The sequence below is a fragment of the Vombatus ursinus genome, unplaced genomic scaffold, assembly GCF_900497805.2.
Source record: "Vombatus ursinus unplaced genomic scaffold, bare-nosed wombat genome assembly UNPS02014779.1, whole genome shotgun sequence".
Classification (NCBI taxonomy): domain Eukaryota; kingdom Metazoa; phylum Chordata; class Mammalia; order Diprotodontia; family Vombatidae; genus Vombatus; species Vombatus ursinus.
In genome coordinates, this window is record NW_020954557.1 from 45,881,796 (window position 1) to 45,904,469 (window position 22,674).

At 36.7% G+C, this 22,674-nt stretch overlaps 1 protein-coding gene across 2 annotated transcripts in view; it reads right to left on the reverse strand.

The window, feature by feature from the left end:
- The window catches only part of GORASP2 (golgi reassembly stacking protein 2), a 47,507-nt gene that overhangs the window by 19,747 nt on the left and 5,086 nt on the right, over positions 1-22,674 (reverse strand). For both annotated transcript variants that reach the window (XM_027866066.1, XM_027866067.1), the window contains exon 2: positions 8-88. In XM_027866066.1, the coding sequence (XP_027721867.1) occupies positions 8-88 (81 nt within the window). The remainder of the gene's footprint in view (positions 1-7; positions 89-22,674) is intronic.

A 22,674-nucleotide genomic window follows, 5' to 3' on the forward strand; every position in this document is an offset into this window, starting at 1 on the left:
AACTTACTAATCTTGAACCGTTGATAGAAACAATAAAATCAAAGAAGGGCTCCAGTCCAGCTCTATGCCCTGGTGAATTTTCTTGTACCTATAAAGATAAAATATTGATAGAAAAATGTAAATGATAATAAATAAAATTAGTAATTTAATAGACTAATTTTCATTTAATTCTTGTAAATTTTTAATTAGTTTAGGATAATTTTATTTGCTAATAAAAACCAGATACATGATAATTGTTCCTAGAGGTGTCCTCTCTCTCCTGCTCTCCCTATCTAAACTGTGCCTATCCTTTGAGGTCCTGTTCTATTTCCTTTTATGAAATATTCTACTATAGCAACCCATGCCTTCTTTGAACTTCGACAGCATTTACTGTCTGTAAAACTCAGTTTTTGCACATCATTTATTATCTTGCATTACTTTTCCATCTCTAAATCTATGACCTCATAATACATTTCATACAAAAACTAATCCCTCCAACCAGTCAGGAATCGTGTCTTACATTCTTCTGTGGCTTCTTCAGCACCAAACCTGTGGAAAATTCAATTTGATTCAATGAAATAAACATTCATCAAATATCCACAGTGCACAAAGCACACTTAAGATCTAGCAGGGGATACAGCACATGCACTAAATAACCACAGCATAAAAAACCAAACAATATCTCACACTTCTATCGTACTTGAAGGCTTATAAAATCCTTTCCTCCCACTACTCTGTGAAGTGAGTAATGAAATAATCACTCTCACCATTTTATAGATGAAGAAATAGAGCTCCAGAGAGGTGAAGAGAATTATGTCCACAGTCATTTCACTAATAAGTAGGAGGCGAGATTTGAACACAGTTTTCCTGACTATCAGTAGAGAAAGCTCTTTTTACTACGCTGAGGTCCAATACGTGAATCAAGCACAAGTGTGGGAGCTGGGATGTATATCAGTCTCCTGACTCCAAATTCTTCACACTTGTGAAGCCTCCTCATGATAAGCGCCTAAGTGGAGTAAGCAAAAGGCTACAGAAGGTCCAAATGCTGAAAGTATCAGGAAAAGATTTCTGATAAAGGACAAGTAAGAATTAAATTTGTGTGTGAGAGAGATATATCTTAATTTCATTAAAATTTTGTATAAACAGGGAAAATGGGCATCTGGTCTGTAATTACTGACACTGCCTCAGTCTTCTTTTTCTGTTAATAAATGAGACCTTTTCCCTGATTCAAGTCTCACTTCTCAAATAACCTCAAAACCCACTGCTTCTGTGTAGTTGCTCTCTGTGAAAACCTTCTCTGTCTAATCATAACTTAAAAAAACTTGTATTGTGTGAAATTTGAATAGACAAATAATTTAAAGATTGAGAGCAAGATGGTATATCATGGGAAAAAAGCACTAGACTCATAATCAGGCAACCTGTTCCCTTGTCATTAAAATGGGGATAATAATGCTTATACAAATACACGATAACTTCATTATATACTTAAAAGGAGTAGCAAGTTGTACATAACAGATTTGCAGTTTCATATGCAATCATCTTTTTTTATTCTACTATGTTATGAAAATGCTTGTTTTATTTCATAAAATAGAAAAAAATAAAAACAAAAAACATTAGTCCAGTAGTGTGCGTACATATAGCATGCACACAACAGTGTATCTAGATATACTGTTGTGTATGTGCTTAAATTTTTTTACTGATAAGGGATCAAAAAAGTCTGGTGATTGTTTCCATGCAATAAAGCTTCCGCATAGCTACTCTAGCAAAAACCTGAAATTTGAACCAAATCAAGTAATGATCAAGAAATTTAATGAGAAACTACAGTGATGACTTCCTCCTTAGAACTGCACACAAAAATCAGCCAGAAGCGCACAGGCAACAGGAAAGGGATTCGCCAGCAAGGTAACTAAGCCAGCAGATTCCTAGACATAAGAGAAAAGGACTAGAGATCAGTAAAGCCTGAGTCTCTGTGTCCAGAGGCACCAACAACAGGACCAATGAAATCCAATCTGAGGTGATCAGAAAGCCCACAACAAGGTATGGACCTTAAAAACCCAGGGGTCCTGCTATCCCGAGACATCAAAGACAATGAAGATCCACCGTTCTGAACCTCAAAGACGCAGAGAGCAGCCAGGTGGCACAATGGCTATGGCACTGGGGCTGGAGTCAAGAAGACCTGAGTTCAAATCTAGCCTCGGACACCAGCTGTGTGACTTTGAGCGAATCATTTAATAGCTGTCTGACTCAGTTTCCTTAACTGTAAAATGGTGAAAATAATAGCTCTTATCTCCCAGGTACGCTGTGAGGGTCAAATGAGATTATACTTGTAAAGCACTTAACACAGTGCCTGTGTGTGGTAGGCAATTAAGAAATACTTATTTCCTTCCTTTGTTCCTTAATGCTGGAAGGTAGATGGAGGTCAAGCCAGGTAACTCAGGTGTACACCAGGCAAAGCCAACCAATACACCAAAAAGTGAAAGTGGGAGGGTGGCCTAGCTCTGGAACAAAGCTCCACTTTAGCAACTAAAGCTAGAGAGAAGAGTAAAGAGACTGCCAAAGTGAACGAGAAAATAATCCCATAACAACTGCAAGCACATACTAAAATAAAAACAAAAACAAAAACAACTGTTGATTTTTCAACAGACTACATGAACACTCAGAAATAAGGAAAGAGATTTAAAAAAAAAAAAGCTCAGGAAGTGATAAACCTTATCTATATAACAAACCTTCCGAAAACTAGAACAGACCAAACAGAAATCAATGATTCCACAAGATGAGAAATATTAGAAAAAAAAGATCAAAAATATGGAAGAAGTGAACAAGTCAACAAGCATCTATTCAGCACTTGCTGAACCACACAAAGTACTGGAGATAATAAAGAAATACAAGAACAATTCTCTGCTCTTGCAGAGCTCACAATCTTAGGGAAGACAACATGCAAACAATGATATATCAATATACATGCAGGATAAATCTGAGAGGGAAGGCACTAATATTAGGGACTAGGAAAGGCTTTTTGTAGAAAGTGAGATTTTAGCTGAGACCTGAAGGAAGCCAAGAAAACCAGGAGGCGGAGATGAGGAAAGATCGAATTTCCAGGCATGGAAAATAGACAAATAAAAATATATGGAGTCAGGACATGGAGTATCTTGTGTGAGGAACAACAAGGAGGCCAGCATCACTGGATTACAGAATATGTGGAGAAGGGTAAGATTTCAGAAGGCTGAAATACCTTTCTAGGGACAGGTTACGAAGCGCTTTAAAAGCTAAAGTGAGGATCTCATTTTTGATATTGGAGATAACAGGGAGTCACTGGAAAACACTGGACAGGGGAATATCAGGGTGCTGAAAGCCTGCACTAGGGTGTTGGCAGTGTCAAAGGTATATACAAGAAATACTGCAAAGGTAGAATCAACAGGACTTATACTGTTGACTGAATATGGGGATAAGAGTGAAGAGTGAAGGATGAGGCATAGGTTGTGATTTTGGTTGTGAGCTTGGGTTGACTGGGAAGATATACACTTACAAACAACAATGACTTACTCTGCAAAGTTAGGTATAATCTTACCAAGGAAAATGGAACTTTAATGGAATAAAAAACTTTCAAGCATTTCTCTTAAAAAAGATCAGAGCTGGTTTGAAACTTTGAAATGCAAACAAGAGTCCTGAGAAACTTTCTAGAAAGCTCTATTTACTTGAGCAATTGGAAGGTGTTATATATGATGATGTTGTGCTAACATTTTAATAGGAAAAGAAGCAAATGTCCCTTCATACCTTTAATATATTCAACACGTACTGAGGGAGTTAAATAAAAACAGATGACCTTGGAGTGGATTGATGCTGTTCTGAGAGTGTGAATAGAGAAAGAGAAAGGAGAGTAAAAAGAATTCATTAATATAAGGAGTTAGAACGGGGTAGAACTTGCTATTTTCCTAACTTGGGTACATGAAAAGCATGAAACAAACATGAAGGAAAGGGTGGGGCAGCAAGCATCTTCAGATGAACTTCACTCTTATCTGAAAAGGACAAAGGAGGACTGAATACACAATTTGGTGTAGAAATGTATCAGACAACAGGAAAACAAGCAGGGATAGGGAAGGTGGGGAGAGCCTTAAGAGAGTAATGGGAAGGGAACAGTTAGTTGCAAGTAAAACAAATGTCCTGATTCTGAAAAAGGGATCAAAAGAAAAAAGAAAGAAGGAAAAAAAAGGAACCAGAATGGTGTGTGATACCCCCTCCTCACCCCATCCCCTGCTGATTGGTCGGTTTAGTCACGTCTGACTCTTTGTGACCTCATTTGGGGCTTTCCAGGCAAAGATACTGGAGTGCTTGTTGTTTCCTTCTCCAGCTCATTTCACAGATGAAGAAACTGAGGAAAACAAGGTTAAGTGACTTGCCCAGGGTCATACAGCTATTAAATGTCTGAGGCCAGATTTGAACTCAGGAAGATGGGTCTTCCTGACTCCAGGGCCAGCACTCTATTTACTGTGCCACCGAGAAACCCCTTGGGGGATGCCAATTGGTGAATAGCTGAACCAAGGGTGATATACAAATGCAAGAGAATATTATTTCACAATAAAAAATGATGAGACGATGTCGGAGAATCTTGGGTAATAAGAACTGAGGTGGGGTGAAGTGAGCATAATCATAAGAGATTTGAAAGACTTAAGAACTGATCAATGTAATGATGAAAACTGTTTCCAAACAATGTATAATAAAGCATGTTACACCCTCTAGACAGAACAGTAATACACTGAAGGTGAAGAAAGAAACCTCTATTCTTGGGTATGGCCAATATATAGATTTTGCTTGACTATGTTTATTTGTTATAAGGGCTTCTTTTTTTATAATTAATTATTTTTAGTTTTCAACATTCACTTCCATAAGATTTTGAGTTTTAAATTTTCTCTCCCTCCCTAAGATGGCGTGCAATCTGATATAGGCTCTACTTATACATTCATATTAAGCATATTTTCACATTAATCATGATGTAAAGAAGAATTAGAACTAATGGGAGGAACCACGAGAATGAAGAAACAAAACAAAAGAAAAGGAGAGCAAATAGTATGCTTCCATCTGCATTGAGACTCCATAGTTCTTTCTCTGGATGTGGATAGCATTTTCCATTGTGAGTTATCTTTTGGAATTGTCTTAGATCTTTGCATTGCTGAGAAGAACTAAGTCTACCAAAGTCAGTCATTGAACAATGTGGCTGTTACTGTGTTCTCCTGGTTCTGCTCATTTTGCTCAGCATCAGTTCATGTAAGTCTTTCTAAGGTTTTTCTGAAGTCTGCCTGCTCATCATTTCTTACAGCACAATAGTATTCCACTACATTCATATACCACAACTTGTTCAGCCATTCCCCAACTGATGGGTATCCCCTCAATTTCTAATTCTTTGCCACCACAAAAAGAGCAGCTATAAATATTGTTGTACATGTGGGTCCTTTTCCCGTTTTTATGATCTCTTTGGGATATAGACCTAAAAGTGCTATTGGTGAGTTAAAGATGGTATGGACAATTTTATAGCCCTTTAGGAATAAGGGTTTCTTTTTACACTCTCTCCTGGTGTTTTAATGGGGCGGGGTTAGCAAAAATAATGTCCTCCCCCAAAAAAGGCCATTGAAACATTCTTTAAAATGTTTCAAACCCCCCCACAACAACAACAAAACCCAGAAGGATGCACAGATAAGCAAGTGCTACGGCATGAAGAATTGTGGTTTTACAATCTTCTTTTCGGGTTCTGCTGTGTTACATGGAAATGATTTTTTATTTCTGGTGTTTAAGTTCAGAATAGAAAAATGAAAGATTGGTGACTACCGTCATAAGGTATAGCTATGAACTATAAAGCATTAAGAAATGTGAGGCAATGTTAATTAAAAGAAAACCCTCTATCAAAAAACTCCCCCAAAACCCTCTATTAGTGGATTCATAGTTTATTAAAAAGCAAATAGTTTTTTCAAAAATAGCAATTTATACAACTTCAAAACACCACACTTTCAAAAGAGATGCTGAAAGTGTGTGACATGGTCAGATCTATGCTTTAGGAAATTGGCAGGTGAATGGAAGATGGATTGGAGCGGGGAGACGTGAGGCAGGAAGTCCAATTACAAAGCCATTGCAATATTGTAGGCAAGAGGGGCTAAGAGTCTTACTAGGGTGGAGGCTGACAGAAGAGAAAGGAACCTATAGAAGACGGTTGTGAAGGCAGAAGTGACAAGGCTTGATAAGAGGCTGGATGTGTGGGATGAACAAAAGCGAGGAATCAAGGTTGCAAACCTAGGTGACTGGGAGCTTGTTAGTATCCTTAACAGCAAAAGGAAAGATAGAGGAGGGGATCTGGGGAGAAAGATAATAAGTTCTATTTTGGACATGTTGAGCCCTAAATGCTTAGAGAACATCCGATTCGAGATGTCCAAAAGACAATTGATGATATGGGACTGGAGCTCAGGAGAGACTAGGACTGAATATACAGACCTGGGAATCATCATCTATACTGAGACGCAGAGGTCAGAGGTCAGAGAAGAACCGGGTGAAAGCAATGTCACAAGAACCTAAAAGGAGGATGTAGGAAGAAAGGGTGACAGTATTAAAGGTTGTAGAGAGGTCAAGAAGAATGAGGAAAGGTCATTAGGTTTGGAAATTAAGAGAGCACTAGTTTAAGTTCAAAACTGAGAGAGAGAGAGAGAGAGAGAGAGAGAGAGAGAGAGAGAGAGAGAGAGAGAGAGAGAGAGAGAGAGCGCGCAAGAATGCTCATTGGTAACTCTGGAGACAGCCTTTTTAGTTGAATGATGAAGCTAGAAGTCAGACCGCAGAGGGTTAAGTGGAGGAATCTAATGTAAATGTTCCCCTCCCCCCAAGGATGATGGCTATAGGGACAGTCAGTTATCTGGAAGGGGCATATCAACAAGTGATTGCCCTATGGCCCCACTCACCATTCCCATGACTTTACTCTTTCCTGGTCGCCATTCCCCATATGCCTTGTCTCCCTTCTAAGAAAGTAAGCTCTGTGGTGGCACAGATTTGTCTCTTTTGCATTTGTATTCCCAGTTCTTAGTGCAGTGCTTGGTACACAGTAAATTCGTAATAAATTCTTTTTCAATTGATCATTTATGGATCCATTTCAGACTTTTCTGTTGGTGTTGCCAATAGGATTACATCTTTTAAAGCAACCAAAAGTAATATTTTTAAATGCCATCTCTTACTTTTGAAGTTGAAGCTACACACTGATTCCTATCTTGCCACAACCCTGGTTCAAATTCTCATCAGCTCTCACTTTGGACTACTGCGAGTCTTCTATTTGGTCTCCCTAGCTCTAATTCATCCTTCATACAGCCACCAAGGTGATTTTTCTAATGCACAGCATTGATATTTCACCTCCCTAGATTTAATAAACTTCAGTAGCTCCATATTCCCTCCAGGATCAAATATCAACTGTTGGGCATCTAAAGTTTTCCATAACTTGGCCTCTTCTGACACTTTCGATCCTTCTACAAATTAATTCTGTTGATTCCATATAGGATATCGCATTTTTTAACCCTTTCATTTTGTATAGGCCATCCTCCTATTGCCCAGAATATGCTCCCTTAAAAATCTCCAGCTTCTTTCAAGACTTAGTTAAAGCACCACCACCTCCTCTATAAGGCTTTACTTGATCCCCTCTCCCTATCAAATTACTTTGTATTTACTTGGCCTATATTTTCTATTTACTTACATGTATATATGTGCTACTGATAGAATGTAAGCTCCTTTAAAACAAGTACTGGTTTTTTTTTTGCCTTGGCACCCCCAGAGACTAGCACAGGGCATAGTACTGGGCAGGTGTTCAATGTGTTTGTCTATTGACCAAAAGGCTTCCAATTGTATTATAAGCATCCTCTGCATAACTTAAAAGGATCAACAGCTAACACTGAGTTCTAAATACCAACTTAAATAAAATGTTTTGCTAATTTTTTCCATTTTCATTTACTTCAAACATTAATTCTCCTCTGTTCGAATGGACCTCGAAATTGATTTCTCTCCCAATTTTATTTACACCATCAGAATTAACAATCAAGAAACAGGACTTGTTAATTACTGCTACATCACCATCAGTGGGCACAACAGAGTTTTTTCTCTTTAAACCAAATGTTCAAGGAAACTTATTTTCAAAAACAGAAATTAAAATCTAGAATAGTGCACATTAAATTTCCTACATAGTAAAGCTTCTATTACAATATTATTGACTGATGAAAATATTTTAGGCACCAATCTCAAACATAATACCACTCAATTCTCACCACCTCACCTCAACTGCTAATTCTGTCTTCAGTTTCCTTTAAATCTGATTAATTTTTCTTTCAATATGCTTCACAATGGGCAAAAAGCGACTTTTAACTCCCATTGTCCAGTGATTTAGTAGGCCATTAACAACTCATCATTGGTAAAATACCATTTAAGCATTATAATGATTTATTTCCTTTTAGGAAAGTAACCATGAGTTAAGTGAGATGCAAATAACTAGTTTTGGCTTTACTGTTACACAGGTAAGTGACCTAAAGGATGTTGTATAACATTTTTGGGCTTGTACTAAATGCTACAAAATTCTAGCTAAATTTTACCTGTATTTTTTACTACAATATTCTATTGTATTACTTTACTAAAAACATAAAGGAGGGGGGAGGAGAAAAGCACTGTAACAGATGTAGAAATTTCAAAGGGAAAAAAATCATCAATAAACAATGAAGCTTCATGAAGCTCCCCCAAATAAATATTATTTATTTTATATATATGAAATCTTGAAGGAACCAGCACAAAACTGCTATTGTAGTTTTAAATCATGGCATATTTAAACTAGGGATTCTTAACCTTTGTGTGTGTGTGTGTGTGTGTGTGTGTGTGATGAACTTCAGTGGAAATCTAGTGAAGCTTATGGACCCCTTCTCAGAATAATACTTTTAAAATTCATAAAAACACATAATTTAGGATTACAAAGGAAGCCAATTTTAAAAATAAGTTCCTGGGCCACAGGTTAAGAATCTCTGGCAAATAGATTCTAAGACAATAACAGATTGTTCTTTCTAGCATCCTTAGACTACTCCAGTGACGGTGAAGTGGCAATGCCTAAAATTATGCAGTTTTTAGATCTTTTACAAATACCAACTGTTGGTAGTCCAATATGAGATCTTTGTTGATCAATGGGTGTATATGGTACTTAAGAGTAATGTTCTCAATTTTGATATTTTTGTTACACATGAAACCAAAGACAAAAGGATATTGCAATCAATTGGAAGAATAGCTGACAGGTTTTCTTTGGAGTGGCAAATAAAGGAATGGAAGAGGTGTTAGTGCCTTCTTCCCTCAATCAATCATCAACATTTGAGCATTTAACTTACGCTACTTCAAGCATCTGTGTGATTTTATAAGTAACCCAATTTTCACTTTCATGCTGGCAACCACGCTTCATGAAGTAGAGAAAAAAATGAGAGGCATAATGCATCTGAGTTTGGGGAGCAACTGGTATCCTATTAGGTGCTTCACTGGTCTTGTTCACCCTACCCTTGTTGCTTATTTTCCCTGTTTGCCTTTAAAACTCAAGTTCTGTGTTTCAATTATGCCCCCAAAGCATAGTGCAAGTCCTTTGAGCTCTAAGGTGATGGTAAGACCTTGCCAGCCTCAGTAACTTCTAACAGCAGCAACCTCTCCCTTAGTTTTCAGAGGGCAGCCAAGGTATAGAGGTTTACAGCAGTATAGCACACAGTACATTGTCCTCAAACCACTCTCTGTCTGACATAGTAGAAGGCAAGATTCAGGTTAAAAAAAATTTTGTTTTAAGAATTTTATTTGCTGTTATTATCTGAAATCAATGTTTCATTTTTTTTTTTTTTTTTTGTTACTGAGATGTTAGCACAAAAAGTCACAGAATTCTAGGGAATTAACTAGCGAGAAAAAATGTTTTGCATGTTAGCAATTTTATTTTGTGCACTGCATTTTATGAGTTATTTCATAGTTACTATGTCAGGAAAACTGCATGTTATCAGAATTAATGTTTTGTTATAAGGAACAATATTCAGAAAAGTATTTTCAGCAATCTCCAGTGAAACATTACAGTTTTTGGTGGTCACGGGAACCTAATCCCCTACTTCCCATAAGTTCAATGTATCAAAATTTTTATTTTTTACTTTTGTGTTGTTTTCTAGGAACTGTACTCTCTCCTGCCCCCCCCCCCCAAAGTTGAAGACTGAATGAATACATCTTGCTTGTATACATTCGTTTGCATATCATCTCCCCCAGGAAACTGAGCTTCTTGGGGGTATGGAATATTTTTGCCTTTATACCACCAGCACTTAGCACAGTGCCCGACACACAGCAGGTGCTTCATATATGCTTGCTAACTTGACTTCTGTTGCCTTCTATCTTGAATTGAATAGCAACTAGAAACAACATTTCATGGGACATTTTAGTTCTCTTGTATGGTAGTCACGATAAGTATTTGCCAAGACTACCATCACATCTGTTGCAGAGGATGAAAAGCCAGAAAAACACTTCAATACAAGATAAGACCCTCCAAATTAAATCAACATATACTCTGATACTTGGTGATATTAATACAAAGGTGGCATAGAGGAAAAATGATTAAAAATAAGGTTCAGGAGTAGGGTCAAAGACATGTAGTCTACAAGGAACTTTACATCTGTGCATAATAAATATTTTCTTTTTAATTTTCTATATTTTAATCAGCAAAAAATTGCTATCTCTTTAACTCCAACCCTACCCCCAGTCCTGCACTGAGAAGGAAGGAAAAACAAAATCTATGTTGCAAATATGCATAGTCAAGCAAAACAAATGTCTTTGTTGGCTATATCATATATATACATACACACATGTATATGGTGTGTGTATGTGTATGTCTCATTCTGCATTATAAGTCCTTCACCCTTCTATTAGGAGGTGGAGCATGCTTCATCATTAGTTCTTTGCAACTAATTGTTTGGTCATTATGCTGATCAGAGTTTCTAATTATTTTAAAGCTGTTTACCATACTGTTGTCATTGTATACATTTTTCTCCTGGTCCTGTTCACTTCACTCTCCATCAATTCATATGCCTTCTTGAGTTTCTCTGAAACCATTCCTGTAATCATTTCTTCCAGCACAATAGTATTCCTTCACATTTCTATACAATAACTTGTCCAGCCATTCCCCAATTTATAAGCAACCCTTCAGATTCCTATTCTTTGTCTACTTCAAGAACAGCTATAAATATTTTTGTTTTGCTTAGGCCTGATCTCTCCTTTAATCTATCTTCCCTTTAATTCCCCCTTTTCCTTTTTCTACTTCTCTACTGAGTGAAATATGTTTCTGTATACAATTATGAGAGAGTATTATTTTATTCTTCCCTCCTTCAACCAGTTCAGGTGAGAATGAGGTTCAAGTATCATCAATTCCCCCAGATCATCTCATTTGTATAGATGTCTACTTGAACACCCTGATTATGTGAAATAATTTTCTCTAAGCTTCCTTTCCTTTCTTCCCTCCTCTTTCGCACTCTTTCCATTCTTCTCTTAAGATCATTACAATAAAATAGAACCATTCCTAGGCCTTACCTAATTAGATTCCCTCTATGACCTCTGACATCTAAAGGGGTATGTATTATCTCCTCAAATTAGAATGTAACCTATTTGTAATTTGTTTAGTCCTTTAAACATTGTTCATTTGTGTTTAGTTTAAAAGGTCTACTGGATATTGAGTTTGAGACGCTCAACAGGTAGTTGGAGATGCAAGACTGCAGGTCAGGAGAAAGTTTGGGCCTGGATAAATAGATATGAGAATTATTGGCATTAAGACCCATGATTTTATGAAAGCATCCAATGGACAAATGTTTATTAAATGACAATTAAAAGAAGACACCTACAATTCTGGTAAGGAAAAGAAAAAGAATTTGATGCTAATGCATCCTGGCACTTGATATATAAAAAGATCAGGTATGTAAATCAATCTATTCCCAAAATACAGAAGGGTTTCCTATAGCATAACATCAATTGCCACATTGATTCAACTTCTAAATAATAAAAACCGGGCTTCCACTTCTATCCCATCAAACTAACTGTATCATTAGAAACTTTCCTCAGATTAAGCCTATATTAATTTCCTTTTCATTTGCATTATACCTAACTTCCTCACTAAGTGATTTGCCACCTGCTCTCCCCCTAACCTCCCTCTTTCCTTTCATCAGCATATTTTTTTTTTTTTTTTGCTTTTTGGTGAGGCAATCAGGGTTAAGTGACTTGCCCAGCTAGTTAAGTGTCAAGTGTCTGAGGCCACATTTGAACTCCTCCTGACTCCAAGGCTGGAGCTCTATGCACTGCGCCACCTAGCTGCCCCAGCATAAGATATTCTTAAACATGGATGCGTTGTTGTTCTTAATATTCTTAATGAACTTTTCTTTCCATTTTGGGATGGCTGTCCTGAACTTACTTCAATTTTTCTTCATTATTTCATGCTATGGTACCGAGATCTGCTATGCTACACAATTAAAGAAAGGAAAATTGAAGTACTGCTTTTCAATTATATGTAGCAGCTTGGGGGTGGGGTGGGGGAAGGAGAGAGAAGAACCTTACATTATGTTTTTTCCTGCAACAGTCTGGCTCTCTTGAGATTTCTAAACATCTTCCATGAACTGTGAAGTGCTAAACTATCTTCTGTCGTAGTCTTGATGCTCCATCATTTACCTTCCAAGATATCTGACATTCTTCTTGTTGTTGTTCAGTTGTTTTTCAGTCACATCTAACTCTGTGACCTAATTTGGGGTTTTGTTAAATTTCTTGGCTGTTTCATTCTTCAGCTCATTTTACAGATGAGGAAACTGAGGCAAACAGGATCAAGTGCCTTGCCCAGAGTCACAGAGCTGGTAAGTGTCTGAGTCCAGATTTGAACTTAGGAAGATGAGTCTTCCTAACTCCAAGCCTAGCACTCTAGCCACTGCACCACCTAGCTGGCCCACACCTAACATTCTACCCACTGTTAAGTGTTCTTTTTCTGGTTCTTCTTCCTTAAGATTTAATGTCAGCATTCCCAAGGTTCTTCTTTCCTAAGCTCTCTTCTCTCATTACTTTCTCACTGGGCAATCTTTCATGGCTTCAACCATCACCATTATGCAAATGATGATCAAATCTCTAATTCTGATCTCCCTCTGTGTTTCAGACCTACTGCTCTACTAGATTCCTCCAAATGAATGTTCAGTCAGCAACTCAAACTCAAGATGCCTAAAAGTAAACATCTTTCTCTCTCCAAATCTTCTTCTCTTTCTGCCTTTTTTCAGGAGCAACTTTGATGTCACCTCAGATTCTACCCTATACACTTCATCTCTCACAGCCAATAATGAGTCCTGTTAATTTTATTTAAAGTCTGTCCTCTCCTTTCACTTCTTTCCATGACCATTAGTACAGGCTCTTCTTACCACTTGCCTCCATTCTCTCCTCCTCCACTCCAGTCTTCATACTACTACCAGATTAATAAAAGGATGGAGAAATAGACAGAGAAGGAGAAGGGAATGTCTCAACTACTGTGATAGCTTCACTTACTACCTCATATGAAGGACTCCCAAATCTATATATACACAGACTAATCTATCCTCTGAGCTCCAGTCCTGCATTTCCAGTTTACTGATATTTCTACCTGAATGTCCTTCTTGCACCTCAAACTCAACATGTCCAAAACTGAATTCATTCTCTCTCTTTTCCCCCTTCCAAAAATCCTGACCTTTCTCCTAACTTCTACAGATGAAATCATCATTCTGCCATTCACATGAGCTTGAACACTTAGGAGTCATCTTTTATTTTTCTTCAACTCCCTCAGTCATTTAGTGTCTAAATCCTAGAGAGGCAGGGACTGTTGTTTTATCTTTCCAGCCCTAGAGTTTAACACAGGCACCACATATTAAAGTCCGGATGCACAAACTGGATCATGTCTCTACTCTGACAAAACACTCCAATGGTTCCTATTGTCTACCAACTAAAGCACTGCACTGAAAATCCAAAATGCTGTGCCTATCTTTGCAGTCTTATCTTACATCATTCCTCTGCATGTCCTCTGACTCACTACCTCCTATAAACATCTTTTCTAAACATTTTCTAACATTAGAAATTTATCTTTTCTTGCCTTCGTTTACACTGTTCTCTGTTTTCTCCTCCCACTTTCACCCAATGAATGCCTATCCTTTAAATCCCAACACAAATGTTATCTCCTCCAGGAAGCTTTCTTGACTCTTCTAGTTATTAATGATCTTTCCCTCTTCAAACTTCACCTAGCACTTTTTTTGTACTTCTGGTAGACTTATGTCACAGGTATTATCCCTCTACTACATTGTAAGCTACATAAGGAAGAGGACAGTGTTTTATCTACTCTCTTTCCCAGTACCAGGCAAAATGCTTTGCGAATGGTATATGAATAATAAATGCTTATATGTTGATGAACTATGCCAGAATTTCTAACATTTTCTCCCTTCCTTATACAGTATACATCCATCCTTCCAGAAACAATATTATTTGATTTCTTCTCTATAACTTCAATAAATCCCTCAATCTATTCATTTCAATGTCCACACTACCTATCAATTTAGTGTTATGTAATGTTAACACTCTCATTCTCAATAACACTGTTCTCAAGTGCTATTTTTCCTTAATGATCGTGATAAAAAGAGTAGAGGTGTACTAAAAACGAACCCAACATAAATAGCACCTCAGAGTGCTCAGTTCAATAAGACAACTCAGTTCAATTAGACAGTTATGTTGCCATTAGCTACCTCATGTTATATGCCCACCTGTTTCTAGTATATCACAGTATCTCAGTGCTGGGAGAGACTTCAGGGGCCACCTAATCCAATCTGTACTTAAACAAGAATCCTTTCTTCAACACAAAGTGGTCATCTATGGGAAAAAAACCAGGATATTTCCCACCCTAGTCTTATTCTTCTGAGCATAGGTTAATTAAATTGTTGGCCTCAATGTAATAATCAATAGCACGCAGGAAAGATTTGAGTTTACCCACACATCCAAGACACTGGACTGAAGGAGCAGATGGCATTGGTGAAAAAAAAATATACCCCAAACAATCAAGTGTGTACTTCAAGCATAGCCAGAAAACTCTGGCATCCTGAGTTAGAAACAATTTTGTAGCCTCAATGTCCTATAAAAATCTTTACCCTCATAAAAATGCTTACCAACACCTTAAATTTTCAAAGGCATCACCCAACATCTGTTCTCCCCTTTATTCTACATATGATCAACCGAAGAGGACAATCCTATTTGTAATTAATATGCAATCTTCTTTTTTCCCCTGCATTCCTCTATTTCCAAATGCTGTAAACAAAAATCACAAATTTCCATGAAAACCTAAGAAACATCTGAAGCTAAGTTTCATTCATTCAGGACCTCTGAATGGCTTTCATTAGGTTTTGAGTACATGTCAGTTTTCTATTTACTTTCAGTGATCAAGGTGAAATATTGAGATCAGAGGACATAGAGTACTGTAAATGAACACATACTTCAAAAGATCTTTTCAGGAAAGAAATGGTTTATTAGATCTACAAATGGGTAGGTTTCTTCAAATGCGTCTTAGACACAAATTTGACATAGAGAATTTAATTATAACTAAAACAGATTTCCAATCATTAAAATGTTCTTTTAACTTATGTATGAGAAATAATTCAAAATGCAAATTCTACTGATAAGCCAATTATGCCATTTACATGTGAGCAGTATATAGTGCAATTTAAAGAAAAATTAGTAATTTCAATGTAGCTAAGTAATATCATTACATAATAGCTGCAAACGAACACAGTTTTATCAATGGTGCCTGAAAAATAATGTTCGTCAACTATTAAAAAGACACTAAATTGAAGCTGGCGCCAAATGAATGCCTATACCAAATAGTAAATTGATAACCACAGACATGCCTTAAAAGAATAATGATCATGCAGTTTATTAGAGTCAGAAAATTTATTTTGACTATGTATCACAAGAAATCAACCATAGCAACTTTTAAAATTATAATATATGAGGCTTTTGGTCATCTCAATTAATGTTTAATGGCACTACAGCAAAGCAACCTAAGGCAAAATAAATTTTTAACTGCATTTTAGAAATTGTACTTTAGATTTTAATTTTCTTAAAATGTATAAGTTTTAATAAAAATTAAAGGATGCTACCCACTGAAACAAAACAGATCATCCTTTAAATAGTACTGGTAAAGCACAGGTGTTGCTACTCAGTAAATATGTCTGATCACATTTTATATAAAAAAGAAACCATATAATCCACACATCAGATATCTGACATTGTAGTTAAAGTAGAAGTTCTGAAAGTATGTTTTGGAGAGATCATAGATGGTTATGACGGATCTTTTCCATACATGGAGTGTTTTTTATTTTAAAGTGCGACTGTTCATAAAATAGTTCTACTTTATTTCTGGCAGGGATGAATAATTTACTTGAATGCCCTCTCACTTCTATCTCAACAAAAGAATTACCATTCTTTCCATTAATTTCTGTGTCTTTAAGGGAACAAACATCACTGATAAGGAGAAGTGGTCAAATGGCAGAAAAATATTTTTGTGACTAGAATATTTGAATTTTTGTCTCAATTTTCTTATCTTAAAAGGGGTGAATTCTAAAAGCTGTTAACTCAAAAAAAATCAAACTGTAAATTTAGTTCCATTTCTATTGTTCAGCTGATAAGAAGATGTAGCAATATATGACTATAAATGAAGTATGACTATTAAGTCATACTTAAGACCATTTAGTTCATTTATAGAATAAATAAAGTAGTGGTCTATCTCTAAGGATAGGAAATTTTAATACCTCATGAGTCAGTGCAATGAATATTCTTCCATATCTCTCTCTCTCTCTCACACACACACACACACGCACACGCACACGCACCTTTCCTGTATACTCCACCCATTACTCCTGGTTCTGCCCTCTGGAGTCATACAGAATAAGTCCATTACTTGCATATAACCTTTGCAACTCTTCTCTTTGCCTTCCCTCCTCCAATCTTCTCTTATTTAACCTAAAGTGATAGGGTTTCAAGTTCGCTTATATCTAAGTACCCCGCTCTACAATAAAGTTCTTAAACTTCTAAAATTGGGGCAACCAGTAATGAATAAAAAGTATTCTGGGTGTGGCCTGACTAGCGCAAAGCACAGCACAAATACCACCTCCCTTGGTATTTTTTACTTGTTTCTGACACTATCAATATAGCCCAAGATCAAAATACAGTTTTTGGCAGTCACTTCATATTGCTAATACTGAGTCTGCAGTTATATAAAATCTCCAAGTTTTTTTTTCATATGAAGTACTGTCCAGTCATGTCTCTTCCAGATTGTATTATTGCAATTCCTGAACCTAAGTGCAAAAACTCTTTACATTTATCTTTATTAGATGTTATAAAATACCTTTTATTACTCTTTAACAGATTCAAGAATTCATGGATGTGGGCATTTCCTCCACCAGTGCAGTTTAGAGCCCATTCACACCTTCTCATCCTATAACTTTTGTTCACATGATTCTATACATTCTCCACAAGGGATGCACCCAATATGCTGAAGGGGGGGTAGGATCCTTCCTCTAGATCCTAACATTGCAAGTTGTACTGGGGATTCCTTTTTAGGCATGTATTGGATTACAGGGTCACTGAGAGCTCTTCTAACTCTGAAATTTGGTATCTTGAGTCTAAAATTAGTTAGACAATACTGGAAACAGACACAATAGTACTAACTAAAAAGAAAAATGTAATATATAAAATAAATTCAACATGTACAGTTATCCCTTCTACATTGAGACTTCCCCTATCATGATTCTGCTATATCGCTGGTCGACGTAAGAAATGGGAATTCTTTGGGAGTTTTGCAAAAGCCACAGATGACATGAAAAGTCCAGAAGACAATACAGAGCCTTTGACCAAATACTTAACTCAAATTTTACAAAAACGTACTACAAACACCTCATAAGAGAAAAAGAAAAAATTCAGACTTCTCTGGTATGAAGAGAGGGCCAAAAAATTTTACACAGATTTTCCAGATCGCTAGGGGATGGGGGGTGTTAAGGGCGAGTGGAAGGGATAGCTGTATTCCAGTACAATTAGATATTTTTAGAATCTTTGTCACTCATCTCCCAGTTTCCTGTTATGAATTTAAGTATGTCATCATATGGCTTTTTACAAGTTCTCATACAAATCCCTGAGGAAAAGGTTGAAAAGAACAGGGAAAGAGTAGAATATGCCCTACAGCATGCCATTAACAATCTCCTTTCAAGACTAAATCCATGTAATGATACTATTATTCAACTCAAATTTCTCTACCATGTTTACAAAGATGAGAAACTTTGTCAAATGCCTATCTGAATTCATATATACTTATAATGTTTCTCTGACTTGTTATTCTAGTAATGTCCAAAATACTTTAAAAAAAAAAAAGGGAAATGAGATTAGTTTAACATATTTTGTCCTTAGTGACACATGCTGGTTCTTTTTCTTTCTATATGCTCAAAAAGCATACTTTTAATGATCTATTCTGGAATTTTGTTGGGGATGGAAGTTGAGCTCCTGTTTATAATTTGTTAGAGTACCTTTTTCCCCTTAAAAAAACTAAGGCAATAACTATTCATCCCTAATCTTTCAACACTATGTCTGTTCTCCATGATTCCAACTCTACAATAAAGTGAGGCATAGTGGAATGGATTTAGCCCCAGAAAATCTAGGACTGAGTTCCCAACTTTGTCACTTACTGGATGTGTCACCTGGACAAGTCGCTATCTAGCTGATACCTAAGTTTCCACTTACACAAAATGGGAATAATAATGGTAGTACAACCAACCAGGACTGTTCTGAGAATGAAATGACAAGTATGTTGAAAGAACTTTGTAAGCTATGAATGTAAGCTATTATTATCCAGGGCCAAACACAGTCTTTTGCTGCTTAATAAATGTTGGTTGAATTTTTCAAAGATTGCTGACGCAGTTCAGTGATTTCACCTGCCAGATCTTTCAGAACCTAATATATAATTTGTCCAGGCCAAGAGATATGACCTCATTTAGATCACCAGCTCAGGATGTGATACTTTCTTAATGACATTTGTTCTACCGTTTCCAGACTGAAGCATATTCCCTTGGACACACAGTATAGAAGCAAAACTGTAGTTGAGTTGCCCTGCTTTCTCTTGGCTGTCAATTATTACAACATCTGCCTCAAAGAGTGGGCCAGGACCTTCCTTGTCCACTTGCTCTAAATAATAGCTTTTAAAAAGTCCTGAACAGATTTCACTTATCCAAAAGAATGATATTCTTTAAGATATTTACCTCATTCTAAAGACGCTTAAAACAGTTTTGGAACTTCAGTCAGAACCAGTTTACAAGCCCCATGTGAAAACCTGACTTACTATTTAACAGCTACAAGGCCTGCAAAATGACTGTATTTCCCAACTTGTTAGCAATCTTATTTGACTCCAAATAACTTTTAGCTGTTTCAAAAAAAATAATAAATAAAATCCACTAATTTTTTTAACCACTGAAGATATTCAAAAGAATAAGTCACAGGCTCTGAAGGGTATTCAAAAAAGCTGAGTCCTGAACCTGTCTGAGCAACTGCAGCATCATAAGAATAAGTATATATTCTCTTAATAATGGCTAATCTGAATGAGACAGAACTCATTTGGATATATAAGTTCTGGCAGGTTGGCTAAAAAATAAGTCACATGCTTATGGTCATACCTTATATTGTACATGGCATCCAGATCCTAAAGAATATAGAATAACTTTAAAGACAACTCCCCCAGTGTGGAACTGTTGTATTCTTTGCCTAGTGGTTAAACCACATTACACCTTTGGCAGGAACTTAAAGCCAGTGAAATGGACTGACTTGTGCTGACATGTCTCTTTTTAAGAGTGAGGTTCTCTTATCTCTCTGCTTCTTTTCCAACCTGGCTGGATTCATCTCTCCTTAGACAACTAGGTGTCCCTCTGCTAGGTGGCTTGCTTTATTGATGCTGGGCTTAGTATGGACACCCACTCAGCTTAGCCCACCGAAACTGGGAACCCCTGAACTCAGGTGATTTGCCAGCCTCACCCTCCCTGATAACTGGGATTACAGGTATGTGTCACCATGCCTGGCAATAGCATTTTTCTTAAACAACTAGCTCTGTTCTTAAGAAAATTGTAATGGATTATGGGAAACAATTTGTAAACAAACCAAAGAAAAGCCTCACTAAACTCTATACACACCCTCTGACCCAGCAATAGCACTAGTAGGAATATATACCATGGGGTGTTCAAAGACAGAGGGAAAGGTTCATACACAAAACAACATTTATAGCAGCACTTTTTTGTAATATTTAAAAAAAAAAACCTGGAAGCACTGATTTGGGAATCTGAACAAACTAGGGTATATGAATGTAATGGAATACTGCACTGTAAAAATACTGCACTGTAAAAAACAAGTATAATACGGAATTCATACTCTTGGGAAGGCTTAAATGAACTGATACAGAAAAAGGTAAGCATAATCAGGAAAACAATTTATACAATGACTGTTAACAACAAAAGAAAACAACATTGAAAGACTTTAGAACTCTGATCAATGCAGTGACCAATGACTGTTCAATAGGTAACTGATGGTGAAGCATGTCTCTCCCTTTTCAAGTGGAGGTAGTAGACTAGAAAGCAGAAGTATCAAACACTAGGCCCACTGAGGCAACACTCCTGCTGCGCAACATGAACCAGATTAAAATGTAACTTGGAAATATTTAACAAAATTTTTTTAAAAAGCATAAATAATATTAATATGTAGTTTTCTAAATCAATATGCTGCTCCATGGATCCTTAGATATGGTTTAGTGGCCTTGTTTCTATTTGAATTTGACACCACCAGACTAGAAGTACAAAATGAGGTACAAAATTTTTAGATATGACCAATGTGTTTATTTGTTTCATTTAACCACATTTATTTATTATAAGAAAGTTAACTTTGGGGGAACCGATGGTGATGTTTAAAAAAAAAACACATTAAGATCAACAAAATATTTTTTAAAAAAAGAAAATTGTGATAGTTTTTTAATAAGCCACTATTTTAATAATATTTAGTTAGTTACATTTTGAGTTCTGAGCTGTCTCCCTCCCTCTCAACCCCACACTAAAGAAAGCCACTATTTGACACATACATATGTGAACCATATAATATATACTTCCACATGTCAGTTCTTCTCTGGAAGTGGATAGCATCTTCCTTCATAAATACTTGTAGCTGATGTGAATATTCATGTGTTTGTTCAAAAGATTCAATAATTTTAAGTCTTCAGAAACTATTTGAGTTTTGAGAAGGTCCTCATATGATTAGATGATAAAGGTTTACATAGAACAACTTTGACTAAAATGCATAAAATAATTTGAAGTAGCCCTAAGGTTATAGCATAAGATTCCAAACTTTCAACAAACGGAAATATTCTGATTTCTGTCTTTGAAAGGTAATGCAAAACCTGTGTGTATTTACTAAATGAGAAAAAAAAAAGATTACATACCAGCTTGAAATTTAGGCTACACTGTAGCCAAGCTTCATGGATTTGGTTATAATTTTCTTCAATTAATAAGCAACAAAAGTACCTGATTATCTGCCATATGCACCAAAAACACAAAGTAGTTAATGGAGCTGTAGCAACTACCATTCATGTCAAGAACCCTCCTCCTCAAAATACTTCAATCTCTACAAACTCACCCAAACTCTACAAGCATAATCACAAATAAAAATCCAGGAACCTGAGGAAAAGGAGTGGAGTCCATGATGCCTCCCATTTTTCTGCATCATCCATGACTATCACATATGATCTCTGCCTCCCCCCCATCTCAGTCCATCATCAAGCTCCATCATCAACTTCCTATTTGACATTTAAAACTATTTAAAACCACAGACATCTCAAATTCAATGTATCCAAAACAGTACTAAATAGTACTCCACCCCCAACACTGTCCTTTTTTAAATTTCCCTATTCCTGTCTGAGGGCTCCTCCATCCTGTCAGTCTCTCCAGTTCATAATTCTGGCATTATCTCAACTCCTCAGTCTTCCTCCCCCACATATTAAACAATTGCCAAATCGTGCCATTTCTACTTCAACAAGTCTCTCAACTCCAGGCTCTCCTCACTGTTCACATGTAACCACTTTAGCTCAGGTGCTTATCATCTCCTACCTGCATGCAATAGCTTCTTAATTGGTCATGGTGCCTCAAATAGTTCCCTACTGCAGTCCAAGTGTCAAATGGCTGCCAAAATGATTTTCCTAAAGACTCAGTCTGACCATGTTACTCCCCTACTCAATAAATTCCAGTAGCTCCCTGATGTCTTTAGAATCAAATATAAAATCCTGTTTCATTAGACATGACTCCACTTTGCATACTCTATGATCTGACTTCTTAAATGTCTGTCTCACACAGCACTGCCCCACATCTCTGTGCCTCAGCACATATCCACCATGCCTGGAACGTGCTCCCTCTTCACCTCTGCTAGGGCCCTTCTTCCCAAACCTACCGAGTGCTTATTTAATTTATATTCTGTAACTATTTGTACATTTTGTCTCTCCTGATAAAGTGTAAGCTCCTTGAGAGCAGAGACTATGTAATCTTAATGCCTAGCATAGTTCCCAGGACATAACAGGTACTTAATAAACTTACTTATAAA